The following is a 24621-nucleotide window of genomic DNA, read 5'->3' on the forward strand; positions in this document are numbered from 1 at the left end:
ACCACAAAAAGTTTGTCAAAAAAATTTGCAACCCGTTACCCCCTTGAGGGGGATTTAAAATATAGGTCTCTCCTCCGCCAGAGGACCCCCTATGTCCAGACTGCGCAAGGCCGCCACATTGCCTGTGGAAGGGGCTCCTGCATTTCAGGATCCCGCTGATAGGAGAGTGGAGGCCGTGGCCCGCTCCCTATTCACCATGGTGGTTTGGGCGGTGAGGCCGACTCTGGCCGGGGCCCTGGTCAGGCCCCGACTGGAAGGGCGAAGCTCCTGCTGCAGGAGCTGGAAGAAGGGGCTTCCGAGTCCTCTTGGGACCTGGCTGAACGATAGTTCAGGGTCAGAATTTTCTCTGCGAGGCGGCCATGTATACGTTCCGGGGCTTACGTCTATGCAGGGTTCTGCGCCGCCTTGTGTGGCTGAGGAGCTGGTCTGCGGACTAGTCCTCTGGGAAGGCCTTGGTGATGGCCTATAAGGGGGAACGGTCCTTTTGGGACTTCCCTGAATGGCATCATTGAGGATGCTACGGGTGGTAAGCGCATGCTGTTCCCACAGTCTGGGAAGGGCTAGGGACCTCGCCCTGTGCAAGGACCCTCCTTGCCTACCTCCGAGCGTTTTTCCGCCCGCCCTGTGCGGTGGGGGTAGGTCTACATGGTGCTTGAATTCCCGCTGCGGGGTAGCAGCGCACCTGATACCGCATGCCTAACAAGTCTGCGGACATACCTGCTTCCGCCTAACGGTCTGCTCCTGCCCGTGTCTCGGGTGGGAGACTGGCTTCGCATTGCGAAGTGTTTTTCCTTGGGGTACAAGATTGAGTTTCTCTCTTGTCTGCCAAACAGGTTTTTTCCCTCCGGCCTCTGGCCTCCTCCGGTTCGCCGGTTGGCTCTGTCAGGGGCTGTCCAGGATCTTCTGGTCAGGGGAGTGATTGTGCCAGTTCCCTCGTTGAAACGGTCTCGGGGTTTTTACTCCATTCTGTTTGTGTCCCCACGGAGGATGGGGCCTGGTCAATCCTGGGCCTCAAGTCCCTCGTCTGTTTTGTCACAAACTTTTAGGTGGTGTCGATTCGCTTGGTAAAAGCGGCACTCCATCAGGGGGATTTTCTGGCATCCTTGGATGTCATGAATGTGTACCTGCATGTTCGCATATCCTCAAAGCACCAGAGATTCTGTGCTTTGCGGTCGGGGAGGACCATTTTCAATTGGTGTCCTTCCCATTCGGCGGGTTTTCGCCAAGGTGCTCGTCCCGATACTGGCCCGGCTGTGACAGCGGGGGTTTGTTATCATGGGATGTCTGGACGACATTCTCCTACGCGCTTCTTCGAGCTCTGCATTGGTGGAGCCGTGTCTATCACGTGTCAGGCTCTCCGAGTGTTCGGCTGGTTTCTGGATTATCCTGAAATCAGGGTTGATTCCGTCTCAGGGACTGGAATACCTGGGACTAGTCCTGGATTCCCCCGGGGCGGCAGTGTTTTTCTCTTAACGGAAAAACTTCAGACTCTGCTATCTGCTGTGCAGCAGTTGCCGATCCAGAAGCGGTCATCTCTGCGATTCTGCAGGATGGTTCTGGGTCAGTTGGTACCCTCTTTCGAGGCGGTTCCGTATGCCCAATTCCACGCCAGGGTACTACGGAGGGGACTGCTGTCATGATGGGACTAGCTTCCGTCATCTCTGGATTACCAGATTCAATTGAGTCATCTGATCATGTCTCCCCTGGTGTGGTGGCTGGCGTTTCCGGCGCTTCGGGCCGAAAAGTCATTTTTCTGCTGGACAGTGGCCACGACGGATGCCAGCCTCTCTGGTTGGGGAGGGGCGCTTGGGGCACCCAGTCAGCCCAGGGGCACTGGACTCAGGTGGAGTCCTGCCTACTGATCAACATTCTGGAGCTCCGAGCAATCAAGCTTTGCCTTGCCAGGTGGTCCCTGGATCTACAGGGCAGACAAGTCAGGATCCTGTCCGATGACGCCACGGCCTTGGCGTAGGTTGATCATCAGGGAGGCACACGGAGTTCTGTTGCAGCGACGGGGGTCGCGCACATCCTTCGGTGGGCCGAAGGGTCCGTTCCGGCTCTATCGGCCGGGTACATTCCGGGAATACGGAATTGGCTAGCCGACTACCTAAGTTGCACTGCAAGGGGCCAAGGAGAGTGGTCTCTCCACCTGCAGGTGTTTCGGGGTTCTGTGCCGAAAGTGGGGCACTCCGGGCGTGGACATTCTAGCGTCCCGTCTCTATCGGTAGGTGCCACGGTTCGTGGCCAGGTTTAAGGACCCGTGGGCGGACGCGTTGGTGGCTCCTTGGGGTCACTATCGCCTACTTTACACCTTCTCTCCTCGGAAGCTTCTTCCTCGCCTGCTGCGCTGAGTGGAAGCTGTGGGGATTCTATCAGTTCTGATTGCTCCGGTTTGGCCGCGTCGCTTCTGGTACGCGGACCTAAGGCGTCTGGTGGCAGATGCCCCCTAGCGTCTTCCCCTGGAAAATGATCTTCTGATACAGGGTCCGATCTTCCACCCTGTTTCACAGCCACCGGCCTTAGCGCGCGGCTGTTGAGAGCCAGGGGCTTAAGGACCGAGGCCTATTGGGCTCGGTGGTCTCTACCGTGCTGCGTGCACGGAGGTCTACCTCACGTAGGTTTTTTTCCTCATACATGGAAGGCCTACATCTCTGTGTTTGGGGAGATGAACTGGCACCCCCGTACTTACGTGGTGTCCCGGATCCTGCTGTTCCTGCAGCGGGGAGTGGACCAGACTCTTGCCTTGAGCACGATCAAGAGTCAGATTTCTGCTCTGGCTGTTTACTTTCAGTGTCCCTTGGCGGTGCACTCCTTGATTTGCACGTTTGTGCAGGGGGTCAGGCATGTGGCCCCCCCAGTGCGCCCTCCGCTGCCTTCTTGGGACTTAAATTTGGTCCTCTCGGCACTTCAGCATGCTCCCTTTGAGAACATTCGGGAGATCCCTTTGCTGACTCTGACGCGGAAGGTGGTCTTTCTGGTAGCTATTACCTCTGTCCTGCAAGGCTCCCTACTTGGTTATCCATCAGGATAAGGCGGTGCTGCGCCCGCAGCCATCTTTTCTTCCGAAGGTCTTTTCGGCTTTTCACATTAACAAGGACATTGTTCTTCCATCCTTATGTCCTCAGCCGAAGAACCCGAAGGAGGCCATTTTACATTCTCTGGATGTGGTTCGGGCCCTTCGAGTTTACTTGTCGGCGACAGCTCCGTTCCGGAAGTCGGACTCGCTGTTCGTGTCTGTGTCCGGTCCCAGTAAGGGCCTGGCAGTCTCGTCGGCCACCATTTCCAGGTGGATCTGACAGGTTGTGCTTCAGGCCTATGCCCTGAAGGGGCGGGCGCCCCCCTTTCGGGTCACGGCGCATTCGACCAGGGCGATCGGGGCCTCTTGTGCTTTCCGACACCTAGCCTCTGTGTTACAGGTGTGTAAGGCTGCGACCTGGTCGTCGGTCCACACTTTTTCAAAGTTTTATAAGGTGGATGTGAGTGCATCTTCTGATGCCTCCTTCGGCCACAGGTGTGTAAGGCGGCAGTTTAAGGTTGGAGTTCCTCCGTTGAGTAACTCCAGTTTTTGTTTGGGGTGTAACCTGTTTTTGCTGTGTTATTTTTCCCACCCCTCAAATTTTTTGACACTGCTTGGGGACATCCCTAAGGTCAATGAAGGCTGTGTCCGTCTATGAACGAAAGAGAAAAAGGGATTTTTGTACTCACCGTAAAATCCATTTCTCTGAGTTCATAGACGGACACAGCACCCACACCTCCTTTGTTTGTACTGCTTGTTACGAACTGAGGCTGCTAGAGCAGGGTGTGGGTTATGCCTGGGGGAGCCAAGCCCCCTGGGAGGAGCGGCATGAAGGAAAGGTTTTAACACCTTAAGTGCTGTAGAATTCTGCCTAAATTTCCTGGTAGGAAGAAGCATAACCCTAAGGTCAATGAAGGCTGTGTCCATCTATGAACTCAGAGAAATGGATTTTACGTTTAGTACAAAAATCCCTTTTTTGCCCTGCGTCCATCGGCGGCCTTGTTCGGCGTCCGTCTGCGGCTTTGCTCGGGGTCCGTCCAGCCTTGTGGGTGTCCGTCTGCGGCTTCCTTGCGCGGGGTCCGTCCAGCCTTGTGGGTGTCCGTCTGCGAGTCCATCCACACCTTACCCGGGGTTGCAGCGGTGTTTGTTTTTGGATTTGGCGCCTTGGCCGAGCCAAGAGGAGCCGAATTTCCTGTGTGTTCGGCTCCTCTCGGCTTGTCTCGGCTTCTCTCGGCTGCGGGCGGAGCCGAGCGTGGCCAAGCCTAGCCGAGTGCGCAGTACACTCAGCTTGGCTAGGCTTGGCTCTTGGCTGCGGCAGGCGGAGCCGAGCGTGGCCGAGCCTAGCCGAGTGCGCAGTACTCGGCTCTAGGCTGCGGCGCTCAGAGACATCGGGGATCAGCGTATATCGCGCACCCACGATTTCCCCCTGATTTTAAGGGGAAAAAAGTGCGCGGTATACGCCGATAAATACGGTACTTTTTTCTCTCACTGTAACACTTTCCAGGAAAATGCAGTTGCAGAAGATTTTGGGTATCATAAACATGTATTGTCCTACAGAGAATCCCCATGCTGTGAAACGTGGTGAAACAATGTCTGCATTAGGAGAACAATACACTAAATTGCTGAAATTTGCTGCAATTTCATCTCTTTTTTTTTTTAGCCTCTTATTATTGTACAAAAATCCCACACAAATCTCCAACTACTTTATGCAACTCTTCAAATATCCAACGACTTTTCCCAAATCCCCCCTGCGGCTTAGTACAACTTGCCACTGTTGTTCAGCAAAGTACTTCTTTATTTCTCGAAACTCTCATCTACTGCTAATCACTTACTTTCTCCTGCCACTCATCCTCCACTTACTCAACGGCTTTGCATTGCTCTAGAACTCTCCCAAGCGACTCAACAGTCCAGTGTTACTCAAAAACTCTCCCTGGGTACCCTCAACTTTTCTCTGCCACTCAAGAGCTCCCAGCTATTCAAGAACGCTCAATTGGTACTCAGAACCTCCTAACTCCCCCCACGTATTCATATTCCTGTAGTAGCAAGTCAACTACCCTCATGCCAATGCCAACCAGTGCCACCTGCCAGTGCCATCTGTTAGTTCCAAACCAGTGCCATTTGTCAGTTCCAAACCAGTGCCACCTGCTAGTGCCACCTGCCAGTGCCAATAGTGGCATCTGTTAGTTTCAAACCAGTGCCACCTGCCAATGCCAATCAGTGCCACCTGCCAGTTTCAAACCAGTGCCACCTGCCAGTTTCAAACCAGTGCCACCTGCCAGTTTCAAAACAGTTCCACCTGCCAGTTTCAAGCCAGTTCCACCTGCCAGTTTCAAACCAGTTCCACCTGCCAGTTTCAAGCCAGTTCCACCTGCCAGTTTCAAACCAGTTCCACCTGCCAGTTTCAAACCAGTTCCACCTGCCAGTTTCAAACCAGTTCCAAACCAGTGCCACTTGCCAGTGCCATTTGTACTGAGGACATCAATTGTGTGCTAGAGTGACAGGAGTAAGCAGGAAGGAGTGGAGTGGGTGAGTTTTTTTTTTTAAATCGGCCTAAAATATTGGCCACAAAAATCGGCATCATATATCGGCCATCGGCTGCCCCAATTTCTAAATATCGGCAGAGTAAAACCCATATCAGTCGACCTCTACTCATGCACATGCTCACCTTTTTCGCATATTGACTTCTCCCACAACTTTCTGCTGTTACTCAAACATGAGGATGAGCTCAGGTGTTTTCCGAACTTGAGCCAAACTCCAAACTTGCACTTTATTTTTACTCCAATTAGTGGTGGGCTGGGTCATTCCCACTTCGAAATCCGCCTGCTTTTTTTTATGCCTCATTGAAGTGAAAAGTGCGAGTTTGGCTAAAGATGGGTTCGGAGGATGCCCAGGCTCATCTTAAAAGTGATCCATAGCTACCCACAAGCTTCAAGAACTCTCAGATGTTACTCAAAAAAGACCAAACTCTAAAACGCTTAAAGCCTCATAGACACGATCGGACTTCGAGCGGACTTTTCCGTGGATTTTGGTCCAATGGGCGTTGGCTGTGAACAGGGTCGTCATCAGGAATTTTGGGGCCCCTTACACAGCTTCAGGCATGGGCCCCCTGAAGCTGTGCCGTGATTTGAGAAGCAGGGGGGTGCCACGGAGGGGGGCGTGAATTGAGAACGGGGGGGGGGGTGGCGCGAATTGAGCCTCGGGGGTGCTGCCGCCGCAAATTGAGTTGGGGGGAGCTGACGAAAAAAAAGGGGGGGGGGGTTCCAGCCGGGGCCCCTGGGGACCATCGGGCCCCTTACAGGTGTACTGCCTGTACCCCCCTGATGGCAGCCCTGGCCGTGAACTTGTTCTGCATACAGACGGCACAACATTTTCAGCCAACAAAACCTAAATATGTGTTTTTTCTGCTATTTAGCGCCACCCTTTGGGCAACTTCTGCTAATGTTGTCTTAATGTTTAGCATTGGTTCTGAGCATGCGTGTTTGTACTTTGCATTTTAGTCTGTACACACGATCGGATAAACCGACGTAACAGATTTATTGTCAGACAATTGGTGAGCATGAACAGCCAACATTTGTTGTCGTTAATTCAGCCAACAATTGTCTGATGGAGCATACACACGGTCGGATTATCCGACACAACACGTCCATCAGACAATTATGGCCTTAAAATTGGATCGTGTGTACGGGGCCTTAAGCCCCGTACACACAATCGGATTTAACGGCAATAATTGTCTGATGGACGTGTTGTGTTGGATAATCCGGACTTACGGGGAGAATCTTTGGACAGAAGGAGGTGATCATTGCGGCAGGGTGCAATTACAAGAACCAATGCCCTGAATGGCTTTCCATGCAGCAGCTGAAAGCTGCTTCTCTTCCACTCCCTCCCAAGGTATTTAGCTGCTGCAAGGAGAGCCATTCAGGGCATGGGTTCTTGTAATTGCCCCCCACTGCACCGATCCCCACCCCCTCGCATTGGCTCTGTTTCTTCTGCTGGAGGTCATTGGAGTCACTGCAAGGCTGTGTGTGTGTGCCCATCATCCATTGTGTTCTTCTGCATCGGGAGATCCGCTGCCTGCGGCCTCATCGGGGGACTGTCCTCCAGTGCTCAGGTGTCTGTCCAGGGCTGTGTTCAAGGATGGAAGGTATTCTGCCATTCAGAGGGCTGCCTGTTAGCCAATGCAGAATTCACATACTTATATAGTTGTCTCAGGTCAGGATATGGCTTGTGAATGACTGGGCATGGGAGCCATAGGTTACTGCATTCCATGCACGTGCAAAACCAAAGATCCCATTTATTATAATTATTAAATAATCTATAGGTTGCTTTGATGAATGGGGACACCATTTTACACTTTAGCAAAAAAACAAAAGAACAAAAGCTGGACAGCCGCACTCCAAAATTTTCTTTAAAAGAGATGTCTTTATTTTCAACTGTGCATACAGTCACTGCAAGCCCACAAAAATCAGTATTTTACAATAGTCATTTTACACTTTAGGTGGCTGCCTGGGACCAGAGAAAAGGGCCCTGGGACTGATGGAAAGAACCCTAGGACCAATGGAAAGGGCCCTGGGGCCAGTGGGATAGGTCATGGTTTCTTGCACCTGGGCCCTAAAAGTTCTGGTTACACCTCTGTCCCACAACATTCTGCGGTTACTCAAAGATGAGTAATGCCCCGTACACACGGTCGGAATTCCCAACAGACAAAGTCCGATGTGAGCTTTTTGTCGGAAATTCCGACCGTGTGTATGCTCCATCGGACTTTTGCTGTCGGAATTCCCGCCAGCAAAAGTTTGAGAGCAGGTTCTAAATTTTTCAGAAGGGAAAAATTCTCATTGGAAATTCCGATCATCCGTAGCAATTCCAACGCGCAAAATTCCGACACATTTTTGGAAACAATTCAACGCATGCTTGGAAGCATTGAACTTCATTTTCCCGGCTCGTCGTAGTGTTGTACGTCACTGCGTTCTTGCCGGTCGAAAGTTCAGAGACTTTTTGTGTGACCGTGTGTATGCAAGCCAAGCTTGAGCGGAATTCCATCGGAAGAACCATCTAAGGTTTTTCCGACGGAAAATCCGATCGTGTGTACGCGGCATTACAGTCGCCCCATAACTCTACCCACATACAACGGTTACTCAAAAGATTTTTTTCAGCTACTTGGCAACACTCTTTTGTCAATTATTATTATTGACTCTTCCCAGACACTCCACAATTCTCTCCAATTGCTCAAAAACTCTGCCTGCTACCCAAAAATGTCCCTTAGCGCCTGAGAAACGTACTTCAGCTCCTCGCGATCTTTACTGTTATGCTCAACACCTCCCTGCTGTAAACCAAAAACACTTCCAAGCTAATCAACATCTGTTCCCATGTGTTCAATAATTCATGCTAAATAAAACTGCAATGGCTCAGCAAATTTTCCCGGCTAATCAAGGCAACTGCTGAAGTAATGAACACCGCTTACTCTGCTACGTAAGATAGCCCTGTCCATGTAGTCAAGACATTTCAAACGTCTTTGCTGAAATCTTCTCAAAAGAAGCTTTCTTGTGTTCTTTTCTATGCAGTCCATCCCCATTGCTGATCAACTATTTTCTTCAATAAGGCTCTGGATCTCCAACACCAGTCATAGCATCTCGTATCTAAAACTTAAAACTTTGGTCCACTACTCATCCACTCTTCAACAACCATGTCTGTGAAGGCTCTTATTTGTTCAACTGACACATGCTATATAGTTAACACTGTGGGCCAGATTCACGTAGATTCCGGCGTAAGCTATTTACACTACGCCGCCGCAACTTAGTGGAGCAAGTGCCGTATTCTCAAAGCACTTGCTCCGTAATTTGCGGCAGCGTGGTGTAAATGGCCCGGCGTATCCCCGCGTAATTCAAAGGGGGCGGCTTGTATTTAAATTAAGCGCGCCCCCGTGCCGAACGAACTGCGCATGCGCCGGCCTTAAAAGTAGCCCAGTGCGCATGCTCCGTAGTACGCCACAAATACATTGGTTTCGACGTGAACGTAATTAACGCACAGCCCTATTCGTGACGAGTTACGTAAACAACGGAAAAACCCGACGCTGTCCCGACAGCCATACTTAACATGGCATACGGCGGACTGACGTAAGGTTACCCCTCATATAGCAGGGGTAACCTTACGCTTAGGGAAACAACGTAAACTACGGCGAAGCGGCGCAAAAACGTTCGGGAATCAGCGTATTCGGCTCATTTGCATATGCGACGCTGAAATCGACGTAAAAGCCACCTAGCGGCCATCGTAGTATTGCATTTAGGATCCGACGGTGTAAGTGACTTACACCAGTCAGATCCTAGCCTAATTCTGGCGTATCTTGTTTTGAGAATACAAAACAATGATACGCCGGCGGGATTTTCGAATTACGCCGGTGTATCAGTAGATACACCAGCGTAATTCTTTTGAGAATCTGGCCCGGTATCTTTGCCTAGGCCAAAAAGGCCCAGGCCTAGGGCGGCATTTTGCAGGGGGGAAGCACAAAAACAGTCCCCACCAGCAGGCTTTAAGTACCCAGACTGAAAGGAAAACCACACCAGTTGAGTGGAAATTGCAGCACACCTACCTAGCTGCCACTGGGTAGTAGGGATGGTGGAGATGCAAGGGAGACTGAGCTGGTCAGCTACACTTTGGAGGTAGGCAGTAAGACTTTCCTGCAAAACTTTGGGTGATTACAGTGCCGATCCTGACCTCCCTGGGGCCCTAAGCAAAATGACATGTCACATTAAAAAGTTGAGAAGTGGGGGGGCTGCCGAAAATGACATGTCACATTAAGGTTGAGAAAGGGGGGGGGGGGGGGCGCTGCCGACAGTGATATGTCACATTAAAGATTAAAGTTGAGAAGTGGGGGGGGGGGGGTGTTTTCCGTTGTCGGAGATGACATCTTACGTTAGCTGGGGGTGCTGACTTCTTACCTCTTCTCCCATGCAGCCAGCGAGGTTGAGAAGCGGGGTGAAGAGCCGAAAATGACTTCTCACCAGGTGGGGCCTCTAGTAATTTGGGGGGCCCTCCGCAGCTTTGTGGGGCCCTAAGCAGCTTGCATAGTGAGCCTATAGGGCGGATCGGCCCTGGGTGATTACAATCTAATATCTATACTACATACACTAGAAACCCCCGAGGGCTTTTAGAGCTTGCTATGATGCATATGGCAGTTAAATATAGGAAATCTTCTTATTTATTTTCCTTTTAGCAGAGGAGTTGCTACAGTATATATTATAGTAACTTACCATAGATATCAGCTACTGGTAGTCAATATAGGAGGTAAATCTAAATTTTATTTCTGTTGATTGCTGAAAAGAAAAATAACCACTTCCATACCAGGCCAATTCTGGCACTTAACTCAGAACCCCCAAACATTATATATGTTTTTTTAGAGGACACCCTAGGGAATGAAATGGCGGTCATTGCAAATTTTTATCCTGCACGGTATTTGCGCAATAATTTTTCAAATGCTTTTTTTTTGGGGAAAAAAAACGGTTTAATGAATTAAAAAAATAACAAAACAGTAAAGTTAGCCCAATTTTTGTATAATGTGAAAGATGATGTTACGCCGAGTAAATAGATACCTAACATGTCACGTTTTAAAATTGCGCACACTCATTGGAACGGCGCAAAAACTTCGGTACTAGAATTGTTGCACACGCTCTAACGCACGTGCCGATACTTCACATGTGTGGTTTGAACGTCGTTTACATATGTGGGCGGGACTTACATGCTTCTGAGCACGAGCTAACAGGCACAGGGGCGTTTTTAATTTTTTTATTATTTATTTATTTATTTTACTTTTATTTTATTTTATTTTTACACTTTTTTTTTTACATTTTGTTTTTGATCACTTGTATTCCTATTACAAGGAATGTAAACATCCCTTGTAATAGGAATGGTTAGTGACCTCACATCTCTCCTCCAGGCTGGAAAGCATGAGATCGTGAAAAAAAAATCACCAATCTCATGCTGACAGCCGCAATCGCGGCTTTGTTTACTTCCGGGAACCCGGGCATGACGTCATAATGTCTAAAATAAAATCTCTATCGTTGTGAGCCGGTGCCGGACGATGGATTTATTTGTCACTGCCCCATTCGTTCCTTTGCTCAATGCCTGGACCACATACCTTCAGCAATGTGCTATATGTTTTCTACTGCATCACTGACATGGTTATAGCCTTTTAGTCCTCTCCATAAATATAGCAAATACTGAAAAAGATTTTAAAAAAATATATATAGCAAATATTTGTGCTTAAAGTAGAACTATAGGCAACCCTTTTGTTTTTCATTTTGGATAGAGTAAGGGAGGGTTGTAGCCCCTGTCAGTTTATTTTGTTGCAATCCTTGTCCCATTTGCGGAGATTTCCCTTCACTTCCTGCCCCAAACAGGAAGTGAGAGGGAATCCATTGCCTCCCCCCTCCCCAAGGCCTTCAGAACAAGTGTGCCCGCTGGAAAATTTCAGGGCGGGTCTTGAAAAGGAAGCAGCGTGGCCTTGACAGGAAGGGGCGGGTCATATTTAAATTAGGGGGTGCATGAGTTTAGTCAGGCCTAGGGCAGCACAAAACCCAAATACACCTCTGTATATAGTAGTAGGAAATCACATTCAGCTTGAATTCTGTGTTGGTGAAGGTGTTTTATACCTTACTAGCCACTTCTTCAGTTCCTAGAGCGTCAGGATGATACCTCAGCACATACTGTATATTCACACCCTATGACACCTGAATCCAATCGATATGGAATATGGAAATGTTGAAGAAGTAGCTTGGTGGGCTATGAAACATCTTTAACATCACAGAACGTGTCCAGCTTAATGTAATTACTACTCGAGGCCCAAATCCACGAAGAAGTTACGTCGGCGTATCTATTGATACGCCGCATAACTTCTAGGATGCTCCGGCGTATCTTTGTTTTGTATCCACAAAACAAGATACGCCTGAAGCTGGGCTAGATCCGACTGACGTACGTCTTAGGCCCCATACTCACGAGCAAACATGTCTGCTGAAACTGGCCCGCAGGCCAGTTTCAGCAGACATGTTTGGTCGTGTGTGGGCGCGAGCGGGCCGAATTCCAGCAAACATTTGCCCGCCGGGCCTTTTCCCAGCAGACAAATATTCCTGGACTTGTTTTAAAACAGTCCGCTGGAATTCAGCCCGCTCGGACATGTACGGTCGTCAGTACAGACCTACCGTACATGTCCAGGCGCCCGCCGTCCCTCGCATGCGTCGAATGACTTCGACGCATGCGTGGAAGCATTTTAAAGGCGGGCCGCGCACGTCGCCGCGTCATTGTCGCGGCGACACCGCGTCATCGACGCGGCGACACCGCGGACACGCCCCGCGTATTGTTTACGCGCGGACTTCTGTACGATGGTGTGTACAACCATCGTACAGAAGCCCTCTGGCAGACATGTATGGTGAAAACGGTCCGACGGACCGCTTTCACCATACATGTTTGTCCGTGTGTACCCGGCCTTAGTGACAGGTCCTTAGTGACGGATCTAAGGTGCATATTTACGCTGGCCGCTAGGTGGCGCTTCAGTTGATTTCCGCGTTGAGTATGCAAATTAGCTAGATACGCCAATCTACAAACGTACGTCCCCCGTCGTTTACGTAAGGCTTTTTTCGGCGTAACGTTACCCCTGCTCTATGAGGCGTACGCAATGTTAAATATGGACGTCGGGCAAGCGTCAAATTTTCCGTTGTGTACGTCGTTTGCGCAAAACGTTCGCGAATAGGGCTTTGCGTAAATTACGTTCACGTTGTCTAGGCATTGAGCGGGCGTAATTTAATTTGAAAATTCGACGTGATACCGAGCATGTGCGCGCATGCGCCGTACGAAAAAAGCGTCATTTACGTGGGGTCAAGCTTATTTTACATAAAACACGCCCCCCTGTTCATCATTTAAATTCCGGGCCCTTACGCCGGGAGATTTACGCTACGCCGCCGTAACTTTAGAGGCAAGTTCTTTGTGAAAACAGCACTTGCCTCTCAAAGTAGCGGCGGCGTAGCGTAACTACGATACGCTACGCCTGCCTAAAATTACGCCGGGCTACGTGGATCTGGCCCGATATCTCCAATTGCTTTTAACCAATGTCATCCAACACTAAACATCCTCTAGCTGCTTTTCATTGCAACTGGTGGTTGCAATCAGATCGTTCTCTCATTCTGAAAAGCCTGACTGGTGATGAGGTTGTAACCTCAAAGGTTCTTTTTGACTGTTGTCTGTTTGGCTTCAAACACAGTCCAACAAAGTAATTACCTGGAAGACTGGGAACCGGTGCTCTGGTCCAAGTGCCTTTGGAGTGTAGCAATAATTTGCTAATATAATGAAGCTGGCTACTTGGTAATAGCCATTGCATCAATTCTTTATTGGCTACATGGCAGTAAACAGCAGTAATACGCTTAGGCGGGCCAATCACTAATTGCAGGAAAGAAAATCACTTGTTTCCCCCCATGTCGGTGTTGATAGGGCAATCCCTTCTGCAGAGCTATTGTGTTCTCCCGGCAGTGGGGCGCAGGGAGCCATCCCTGCCGGGAGAACACAGTGATTATTGCTAGCAGCTATAGCTGTTAGAAACAATCACATGCTGAAAAAAACGAAACATGCTGTTTGTATTCAAATCAATCGATGGATTCAGCCTGCCCATAGATGGTTTGAATCCCAGAGGAGATTCAAATCATCTATGGACAGCTTTACGCATAGCTTCAAACCAGGGCTCGACAAAATCCGGGCGCAATTGCGACAAGAAATTGTGACCTGGGGAAGCTTAGGCCTGCAGAAGGTCGCAAAGCCGCGGCCTCAATTACCGGCTGGCGCGGGCCCGCCGCGATCGTGCGGCGGCGGAGGTAGGGATCCTGTGTCTCCGTGTGCCCCCACCTCCCCCGTCGCGCAGGCCGGTAATTGAGGCTGCGGCTTTGCGACCTTCTGCAGGCCTTAGCTTCCTTCTGTGATCTGGCGCAATCTTGTGGTAGCCGTTGGCATTACAAGTAAAACAGCAGTTCTAATGTGTTTTTCACTGCCATCTCCTTCCCTCTAATTAGAACCCCCAACATTATATATATTTTTTATTCTAACACCCTAGAGAATAAAATGGCTGTCGTTGCAATACTTTCTGTCACACCGTATTTGCGCAGCGGTCTTACAACCGCACTTTTTTTGGGAAAAAATAAACTTTTTTTAGTTAAAAATAAGACAACAGTAAAGTTAGCCCAATTTTTTTTTATATTGTGAAAGATAATGTTACACCGAGTAAATTGATACCCAACATGTCACGCTTCAAAATTGCATCCGCCCGTGGAATGGCGACAAACTTTTACCATAGGCGACGTTTAAAAAATTCTACAGGTTGCATGTTTTGAGTTACAGAGGAGGTCTACCAATCGCGGCTCTACCAATCGCGGCGATACCTCAAATGTGTGGTTTGAATACCGTTTACATATGCGGGCGCTACTCACGTATGCGTTCGCTTCTGTGCACGAGCTCGGCGGGACGGGGTGCGTTTTCAGGCTCCTAACTTTTTTAGCTGGCTCCTAGATTCCAAGCAAATTTGTCAAACCCTGGCTTCGACCAAAATGTGTTAGCATGTTAAATGTGTTAAATGTTAAAAAAATTATACACTGGATGTTACCGAGTAGCTTGCTTCATTATATTAAAAAATGTCTGTTGGGATTCCTGAATGCCAGCTGCCTGGACCTTTACCCTTCAGGCTTAGAATTTCGTATTCATTTCAGTTGCCTGCAGCATTTTGACTATTGTCAGTGCAGATTACCTAGAGGCTTCTACTTAAAAGTATTGTAGAGTAAATCTGAATCTTGTTGAAAGGTTTAGTGGGCACTTAGGCCCAGATTCTCGTACGAGTTACGCCGGCGTATCTCCAGATACGCCGTCGTAACTCTGAGTTTGAGGCGTCGTATCTATGGGCCTGATTCTTAGAATCAGTTACGCATAGATTTGTATTAGATCCGACCGGCGTAAGTCTCTTACGCCGTCGTATCTAAGTTGCATATTTACGCTGGCCGCTAGCGGCGTGTACGCTGATTTGCGGCTAGAAATATGTAAATCAGCTAGATACGCCAATTCACAAACGTACGCCCGGCCGACGCAGTACAGATACGCCGTTTACGTTAGGCTTTTCCTGGCGTAAAGTTACCCCTGCTATATGAGGCGTACCAATGTTAAGTATGGACGTCGGAACAGCGTAAAAATTTTCACGTTTTACGTCGTTTGCGTAAGTCGTTCGCGAATAGGGCTGGGCGTCATTTACATTCACGTCGAAAGCATTGGCTTCTTGTGGGTTAATTTGGAGCATGCGCACTGGGATACTTTCACGGACGGCGCATGTGCCGTTTGTAAAAAGCGTCATTTACGTGGGGTCACATTAAATTTACATAACACACGCCCACATCTTCCACATTTGAATTAGGCGGGCTTACGCCGGCCTATTTACGCTACGCCGCCGCAACTTTGGTTTGAGAATACTGCACTTGCCTGTCAAAGTTGCGGAGGCGTAACGTAAATAGGATACGTTACGCCCGCACAAAAATGCGCGCTTCTACGTGAATCCGGGCCTAAGGCCCCGTACACACCATAGAATCTATCCGCAGATAAATCCCATCGAATGGGTTTCAGCGGATAGATTCTATGGTGTGTACACTCCGGCGGATATTTATCCGCGGATATTTCCGAATTCCAGCAGATAAATATTTGTCGACATGCACAGAATATCTATCCGCTGGAATCGGATCCCACGGATGGATCCGCTCGTCTGTACAGACTCACCGGATCCATCCGTCCAAAGGGATTCCCCGCACGCGTCGTAATGATTTGACGCATGCGTGGAATTCCTTATATGACAGCGTCGCGCCCGTCGCCGCGTCATAATCGCGGCGACGGCGCGACACGTCATCGCCAGAGGATTTCGGCGCGGATTTCAATGCGATGGTGTGTACACGCCATCGCATAGAAATCTGCTGAAATCCTCGAGAGGATTTATCCGCGGATACGGTCCGCTGGACCGTATCCGCGGATAAATCCTCTCGTGTGTATGGGGCCTTAGAGTTTGTATCTCAAGGCAGCACATATTATTGGTGACACATAAGGGGTTAATTTACTAATGGCAAATAGACTGTGCACTTTGCAAAGTTCAGTTGGACTCTGCAAGTGCAATGGCTCCAGAGCTTAGTAAAGGAGACGAAGAGCTGCTGACTTACTTCATCCAATCATGTGACAGCAGAAATAATTTTTTTTTATTTTTCTTGCATGTGATTGGGTATTCTTTGCAAAGTGACTGTAGCACCCTCCTAGGTAGGTGCTAGAAGAGCGTATTGTTTTTGCTCTTTCTGCTTACCAGGCAGATGGTCAGGTAAAACTTGTGCTGTCTGCCTACCAGAGAGCAGGATCTATTGGTTAGGTCTGCTCATTGTGCTCAGGTGCAGCTCAGCTTGTTTGACTGCTCCTCACTGGTCCAATAGGGAGGCTTATTGGACAGTGGAAGGGGATCTGACAAGTGAGTGCACAGGCTGTGTTACAGTTCTGGCAATAGGCAGAGGAGAAGTGCTGCATTACATGCTGGGATACTGTATTTAAAGCCCCTGGGCACATGTGCTCGGGGTTAGTTGAGCCGGGGAACAGAGTCCAGGAGGAAGGGGGCGGCTGCCCTCTCCTTCGTGAAGGTGGTCGTGCGGCCCTGGGTGGTCGACCCAGGGGCCCAGAGAGAGAGAGAAGCTGAACCCAGAGGTCCCGCCGAGCTGACTGGTAGGGAGACACCAGGAAGGATCTGATTCTGCCTATTGTGAGTACACATCTTTGGTCACTTAAGTGGCCCTCGCTCTTCAAAGGGTTGGGTACCCCTGGTACAGAGTATCCTGAAGATAATGTAGTGTGTCAAGTCTGCTGCTAGTGAGAGCAAGAAGACTTATGGCCAGATTCAGGTAGGGAAGCGTAACTTTGTGCGGGCGTAGCGTATGGTATTTACGCTACGCCGCCGCCGCAAGTTAGAGAGGCAAGTGCTGTATGTGCCGGCGTAAGCCCGCCTAATTCAAATGGGGAAGAGGTGGGCGTGTTTTAGGGAAATTAAGCATGACCCCGCGTAAATGACGTTTTGAACGAACGGCGCATGCGCCGTCCCTGGACGTATCCCAGTGCGCATGCGTCGGATAGAATGCCTAAGATACGTCGAACACTGCCTACGACGTGAACGTAACTTACGCAAACGACGTAAAAAGATACACTTGTTCCCATGTGACCAGCTGTGTCCAATCACAGCTGATCACGATGTAAACACAAGCCGGTTATCGGCATTCCTTTTCTCACGCTGTCAGCGTGAGGAGAATAGAGGAGAGCCGATAACTGGATTGTGTAAAAGCGACATTAACACTCAAAATCAGGGCATTATCAGTGTACTGATTATGGCCTAGATTCAGGTACGGCCGATCTACGTTGCGCGGGAGTAGCGTACCATATTTACGCTACGCCACCGCAACTTAGAGAGGCAAGTGCTGTATTCACAAAGCACTTGCGGCGTAGCGTAAATGGGCCGGCGTAAGCGCGCGTAATTCAAAGTAGGCTGTAGGGGGCGTGTTGTATTTAAATGAGGCTTGACCCCAAGTAGATGCATGGCCGAACGAACGGCGTATGCGGGCACATGCTCAGTATCACGTCGTATTTACGCCCAAAAATACTTTGGCTCAATGCCTGAGACGTGAACGTAATTTACGCACAGCCCTATTCGCGTACGACTTACGCAAACGACGTAAAAAGATACGCTTGTTCCGACGTCCATACTTAGCATGGGATGCGCCACCTAGAGACCAACTTTATCTTTACGCCGGCGTATGTCTTACGTAAACGGCGTAACTAATTGCGACGGGCGCACGTACGTTTGTGAATCGGCGTATCTTGCTCATTTGCATATTCAACGCGGAAAACAACGGAAGCGCCACCTAGCGGCCAGCGTAAATATGCACCCTAAGATACGACGGCGTAGGAGACTTACGCCGCTCGTATCTTGACCTAATTTAAGCGTATCTGGTTTCCAGAATACGCTTAAATTTACGACGGCGTAGATTCAGAGTTACGACGGCGTATCTACTGATACGCCGGCGTAACTCTCTCTGAATCTAGCTAATAATTCCTCCATACATACAAGATTTACCTTATTTACTAAGCTCTGGAGCAACTTCACTTGCAGAGTGCACGGTCTATTTGTGACCCAGAAAACTGCATGGTGTGCCGCTCAGGCTCTCTAAACAGGATACAAAACCTAGACACCCGCCGCTGGGAGTGCTGGCATGGGAGGGAGCTTGTCCCGTCTCCGGTGATCACTTGGGGTAGAGAAGGTTTCTCTATGGCCGAACATCCATATTATCCCTGGGGTGAGTGTGTGAGTGGCAACCCCAGCCTGGACTCCGACCAGGCCACACCTCCAACGCGTTTCCCTCCACCCATCGGAGCTTCGTCATGGAAGAGGTTGAGGTTGCCACTCAGACACTCATCCCAGGGATGATATGGATGCACAGTCTATTTTCCTTTAGTAAATCAACCCCAATAGGGATAGATTTACTAAAGGCAAATGGACGGTGCACTCTGCAAGTGCAGTTGCTCCAGAACTTAGTAAATGAGGGAAAGGTCTGCTGAGTTCCCTCATCCAATCATGTGCAAGCAAAAATAGAGGCAACCTTCAGGTGATTGGACACTGGCATAATCAAAGACAGGAAGTTCCCCTCTGTATAACTCCTCCCATACAGGAAGTACTTCAGTTTTTTCACCAGTGTTAGGCCTCGTACACACGACCGAGTTTCTCCGCAAAAAACAGCAAGAAACTGGCATAATCAAAGACAGGAAGTTCCCCTCTCTATAACTCCTCCCATACAGGAAGTACCTCAGTTTTTTCACAAGTATTAGGCCTCGTACACACGACCGAGTTTCTCTGCAAAAACCAGCAAGAAACTTGCTAGGAGATATTTTTTTGCCGAGGAAACCAGTCGTGTGTACATTTTCGTCGAGGAAACTGTCGAGAAACTCGACGAGCCAAAAAGAGAGCATGTTCTCTATTTCCTTGACTGGAATAGAGAAAATTGGCTTGTCGAGTTCCTCAACAGCCTAACAAGAAACTCGACGAGGAAAACGATGTGTTTCGGCCGTCAAGTTCCTCGGTCATGCAAGCAAAAATGCTGTTTTTTTTATTTATTTTACTTGCATGCGATTGTGTATTTTTTGTATAGTGAAGCCTTGCCTCATTTACTAAGCCTCAGAGCAACTGTAGAGGTGCAACTGCACTTGCAAAGTGCGCGGTCTATTTGCCTTTAGTAAATTCACCCTATAAGGTCCTCTCTATTCTGTAGCAATACCAGCTACCCAACAGAGCAATATATTTACTACTTCATTTCCCTCATTCTTCTGTGCCCATTAGAGCTTGCCACAGATCTCCCCTGCTACTTAATGGTTTCTGTGTGCCCAACCTTGTTCCCGATGTTACTCCAAGAAACTGTCCATCGCAAGCTGAGCTCTTTATTTCACGTTTTAACCTTGGCAGTGCTTTCCATGTAATCATCCCAATAGTTTCCTGTTCTACCTCCTCGTTGTGTCTCTTCCTACAGGTTCCGTGCCAGTGTGAAGGATCTAGAGGTGATGATGCAAAATCTCATCATGACGGCTTTCGAGACGGTGCGCAGCGCGGAGCAGGGTGCTGAACTGCTGGACATCTTCCACCATTTGTCAGCCAGAGAGGTGAGGTGCCACCACAAGGGAGCGCTAGAGCTGCTGTATGGTATCCTCCTATCGAGGTACAGGGGTATAGAGTATTAGTACTTTCAATGAAATCTATTTTACAAAAGGAAAACATTCCATAGATCAAAGACTAGTCAACACGAAGGGCACAGTCAGGCCCGGATTTCCCACAAGGCCACTGAGGCCAGGCCTTGGGGCGGCAGGGCTCCAAGGGGCAGCAGTGGCATGGAGTCCCCCGACGCCCGGAACAAACAGTTAAGGGCGGTAAGTTATGGGGGAATCCGCTCGCTCGTTAACAAGTGATTGCGACGATGTCGCGGAAATCACTTGTAAAATATGTGCTCCCGTCCGTCCTCCCCTCCCCCCACCCACCCCACATACCTCTCTCTGCTGGCTCTGTCTTCGGGACTCTGTCCTCCCCCCGGCCACCGAGTCTCCTGTCCCTGCTGCCGATGTACACAGTGAGAAGGGAGAGCTGTGCTCTTCCCATCTGAGCTGTGACAGGAGTTCTAGCACAGTGCTAGGACTCCTGTTTTGGAGGTGACAGGGTCAATAAAGAGAATATGTCACCTCCAAGTGCTATCACACAGGAAATTGTTTTCTCCTGTGTGATAGCAAAAAAGTTAAGTGATTTTTTTTAATAAAAAATAAATAAATAATACGAAATAATAATTAAATGAATAAAAAAGTAAAGAATGAGAAAAATAATAAGAAAATGATACAAAAATTTATAAAAATAAGCGACAAGCTACAAATAAATAAACATAAAAAAAGTGATAAAAAAGTAAAAAAACAAACAAAACATATTTGAACTAACCGTGCCGCACATTCTCCATTGATTTGGGGGGGGGGGGGGTTTGGTTGGCGGGGAGGGGGTGCATTGTGGAACCTGGCCTTGGGGCGGCAGGGAGAGCAAATCCGGCCCTGGGCACAGTACAGGGGGTAATTCAGAAGGGCACAGTATAGGGGAGGGTCAGGAGGGCACATTATAGGTTCTGGGACACGACCATATTGGGACAGTTTAGTAAAAAGCATGACTGTCCCAGCAAATCCGGGACAGTTGACAAGTATGATGTAATGCAAGATTATTGTGAAGCCTCCATGTACCTGGGGCCCCTGGGCAGGGCCCAGGAGTGCCCTTGCATTAAGATGGCCCTGCTAAGAAGAGAATGTGATCCTGCTCTACAATAACCAGATTCTGTGAAAACTAAAACCACATATTCTTATGGTACTACTGATCCCAGCACTTGAATGTTAATATACAGCTAGCTCCGGAAGGTATCACCCCCTTCAGGCCACATTTTGCTATACTTTACTGCTACTGGTGATTGCGACGCTGTACCCAAACAAAATTTAGGTAATTTTTTTCACACAAATAGAGCTTTCTTTTGGTAGTATTTGATCACCACTGGGGTGTTTATTTTTTGCGAAATAAATGACCAGTGACTTATAATGGGACTGCGATAGTGCAGCGAACAATCTGACACTAACTGACACTATAGGGAAACTTACTGTCACTAACATCACTAGTGACACTAATACAGTGATCAGTACTAATAATATACAGTACCTATTGTTCTAGGCTTACCTATAGGTACAAATTATACAGGAAGATTTACAACTTTTTTAACCACTTAACCCCCGGACCATATTGCTGCCCAAAGACCAGAGCACTTTTTGCGATTCGGCACTGCGTCGCTTTAACTGACAATTGCGCGGTTGTGCGACGTGGCTCCCAAACAAAATTGGCGTCCTTTTTTCCCCACAAATAGAGCTTTCTTTTGGTGGTATTTGATCACCTCTGCGGTTTTTAGATTTTGCACTATAAAAAAAAAATAGAGCGACAATTTTGAAAAAAATTATATTTTTTACCTTTTGCTATAATAAATATCCCCCAAAAATATATAAAAAAAACGTTTTTTTTCTCAGTTTAGGCCGATACGTATTCTTCTACATATTTTTCGTAAAAAAAAATCGCAATAAGCGTTTATTGATTGGTTTGCGCAAAAGTTATAGCGTTTACAAAATAGGGGGTATTTTTATGGCATTTTTATTAATATTTTTTTTTTACTAGTAATGGCGGCGATCAGCGATTTTTTTTTTCCGGTACTGCGACATTATGGCGGACACTTCGGACACTTTTGACACATTTTTGGGACCATTGGCATTTTTATAGCGATCAGTGCTATAAAAATGCATTGATTACTATAAAAATGCCACTGGCATTGAAGGGGTTAACACTAGGGGGAGGGGAAGGGGTTAAGTATGTCCCTGGGTGTGTTCTAACTGTAGGGGGGTGGCCTCACTAGGGGAAATGACTGATCTTCTGTTCATACATTGTATGAACAGAAGATCAGCATTTCTCTCCCTGACAGGACCGGGAGCTGTGTGTTTACACACACAGCTCCCGGTCCCCGCTCTGTAACGAGCGATCGCGTGTGCCCGGCACGCGCACGGTAGTCGGGGCGAGCAGGGGCGCCCCTAGTGGCCTGCGCGAGAGGCGACGTTATATTGCGTGCTCTCGCGCAGGGGAGCCGACCTGCCGCCGTAAAACTGCAGCGGCTGGTCGGCAAGAGGTTAATACAGATTGATCACTTCCCTGCCTCTAGCCTGAGCTTGTAACTGGAATCAAAAGCAGTATTCCATTAAAAGTCGGGGGCACAATCCCCCAAGAATCCAACTCATTTCAGGTGTCCAAGTGTCCCCCCTTATCAGGGTTTTTCCCATGTGAACTACAAGCACAGGCCTTATCAGCAGCTTGTTTGGCAGCCTGTGATTGGGCAGTATAGGAACAGAAGCACTGTGACAAGTCACTACTGTATTCTACCCTACTCCAAAAAAAGGTAGACACTGGACTCGACTCCTTTATCTGTCAATCACGGAGCACTGGTTGGGATTGATGACAACCTCGGCACCTCTACCACACAGTAGGGCCACCCAAAAACAGGCATTTGCCTTTCCCTAGAAATTCAAGAGAAACTGGCAAAAAAAGAGCGCCAGCTGGCCGTCTTAGGAGCCTTTTGCCATTATTGGTAAAATTTAGACAACATGGAGATAAAAATATCCAACACATTTTTTTTGGTGACCACCCAATCAACTCATCTTTATTGGGTCTTGGATGAACCTACAGTGTAAAGCAGGGGTAGGCAACCTCGGCCCTCCAGTTATTTTAAAACTACAAGTCCCATGAGACATTGCAAGACACTGACAATCACAGGCATGACTCCTAGAGGCAGAGGCATGATGGGATTTGTAGTTTCACCACAGCTGGAGTGCTGAGGTTGCCTACCCCTGGTGTAAAGGAACCTTTATGTTGTATGTATAGTCCAGTGGGAAGATTTTTTTTTTTTTTTTATCCAAGCCCTGATGAAGGGGGATTGGCTAGCCTCTGAAACGCATTGGCCCGGATTCAGGTAGAATTGCGCATTATTTACGGAGGCGCAGGGCAACGTTTTTGCCCTGCGCCCCTGCAAATTTTCTCCGCTGCCCTTGATTCACGGAGCATAAGCTTTGTAAATTGCGCGGGCGCGCCGGCAAAATGCCCGGTGCAAGCGCGCGCAATTTAAATGATCCCGTGGGGGCGGGTATAATTTAAATTAGGCGCGTTCCCGCGCCGATCGTAGAGCGCATGCTCCGTCGGGAAACTGCATTGCGGCAAATGACGTCGCAAGGAAATCATTTGCTTCAAAGTAAATGTGAATGGCGTCCAGCGCCATTCACGAATCACTTACGCAAAGTACGTAAAATTCAAATTTCGCGACGCGGCAACGACGGGTATACGTAACATGGGCTGCCCCTGCTAATAGCAGGGGCAGCCTTGCGCGAAAACCGCCGTACGTAAACGACGTAAATTGCGTACGCAGGGCTCGCGCAACGTTGTGAATCGGTGTTAGTATGCAATTTGCATACTATACGCTGAGCACAACGGGAACGCCACCTAGCGACCATCACAAGAATGCAGCCTAAGATATGCGGGCATAAGAGCCTTATGCCGCGCAGATCTTAGGCTGCAGTCGGCGTAACGAGGTTCCTGAATCAGGAGCACTCGTTACGCCGGGGCAAGTAAGCAATTGCGCTGTGTAACCTATGGTTACACAGGCGCAATTGCTTCTTGAATCTACCCCATTGTTTTTTTTCTTCCTGTTGCCTCTATTTTACCAGGAATAAATGATGATGGACTCTTAAGATGATCATCCGGCACTTTTTTTTTTTTTTGATTTCCCCTTTTCCCTACTACTGCTGACAACTTGTACCTTGCCAACACACCTGATTGGCTACTGGTGCTGCCTTCGCCCATCTCTCAGTCTGACTGCTGCTATACGCCATTACATATTATATTAAGGCTGATACCAACTCAAATTCAGCTACTTGTTGCATGTAAATATAGATTATTCTTTTTTTCTTTATCGTACATCACGTGACACAGAGCAGCCATAGTAATTACTATGTGGGATATAGGCAACCTTCAGGTGATTGGACACTGGCATAATCAAAGACAGGAAGTTCCCCTCTGTATAACCCCTCCCATACAGGAAGTACCTCAGTTTTTTCACCAGTATTAGGCCTCGTACACACGACCGAGTTTCTCGGCAAAAACCAGTAAGAAACTGGCATAATCAAAGACAGGAAGTTCCCCTCTGTATAACTCCTCCCATACAGGAAGTACCTCAGTTTTTTCACCAGTGTTAGGCCTCGTACACACGACCGAGTTTCTCGGCAAAAAACAGCAAGAAACTGACATAATCAAAGACAGGAAGTTCCCCTCTGTATAACTCCTCCCATACAGGAAGTACCTCAGTTTTTTCACCAGTGTTAGCCCTTGTACACACGACGAGTTTCTCGGCAAAAACCAGCAAGAAACTTGCTAGGAGATATTT

The 24621-nt window shown here is 48.5% G+C and overlaps 1 protein-coding gene across 1 annotated transcript in view; it reads left to right on the forward strand.

Annotated features, from left to right (window-relative positions):
• DNAH2 (dynein axonemal heavy chain 2) overlaps positions 1 to 24621 on the forward strand; it is a 402999-nt gene that overhangs the window by 97906 nt on the left and 280472 nt on the right. Inside the window, exon 11 of the mRNA XM_040346833.1 lies at positions 19615 to 19744. Coding sequence (XP_040202767.1) covers positions 19615 to 19744 — 130 coding nt within the window. The remainder of the gene's footprint in view (positions 1 to 19614; positions 19745 to 24621) is intronic.

Source organism: Rana temporaria, chromosome 3 (genome assembly GCF_905171775.1).
Source record: "Rana temporaria chromosome 3, aRanTem1.1, whole genome shotgun sequence".
NCBI classification, from domain to species: domain Eukaryota; kingdom Metazoa; phylum Chordata; class Amphibia; order Anura; family Ranidae; genus Rana; species Rana temporaria.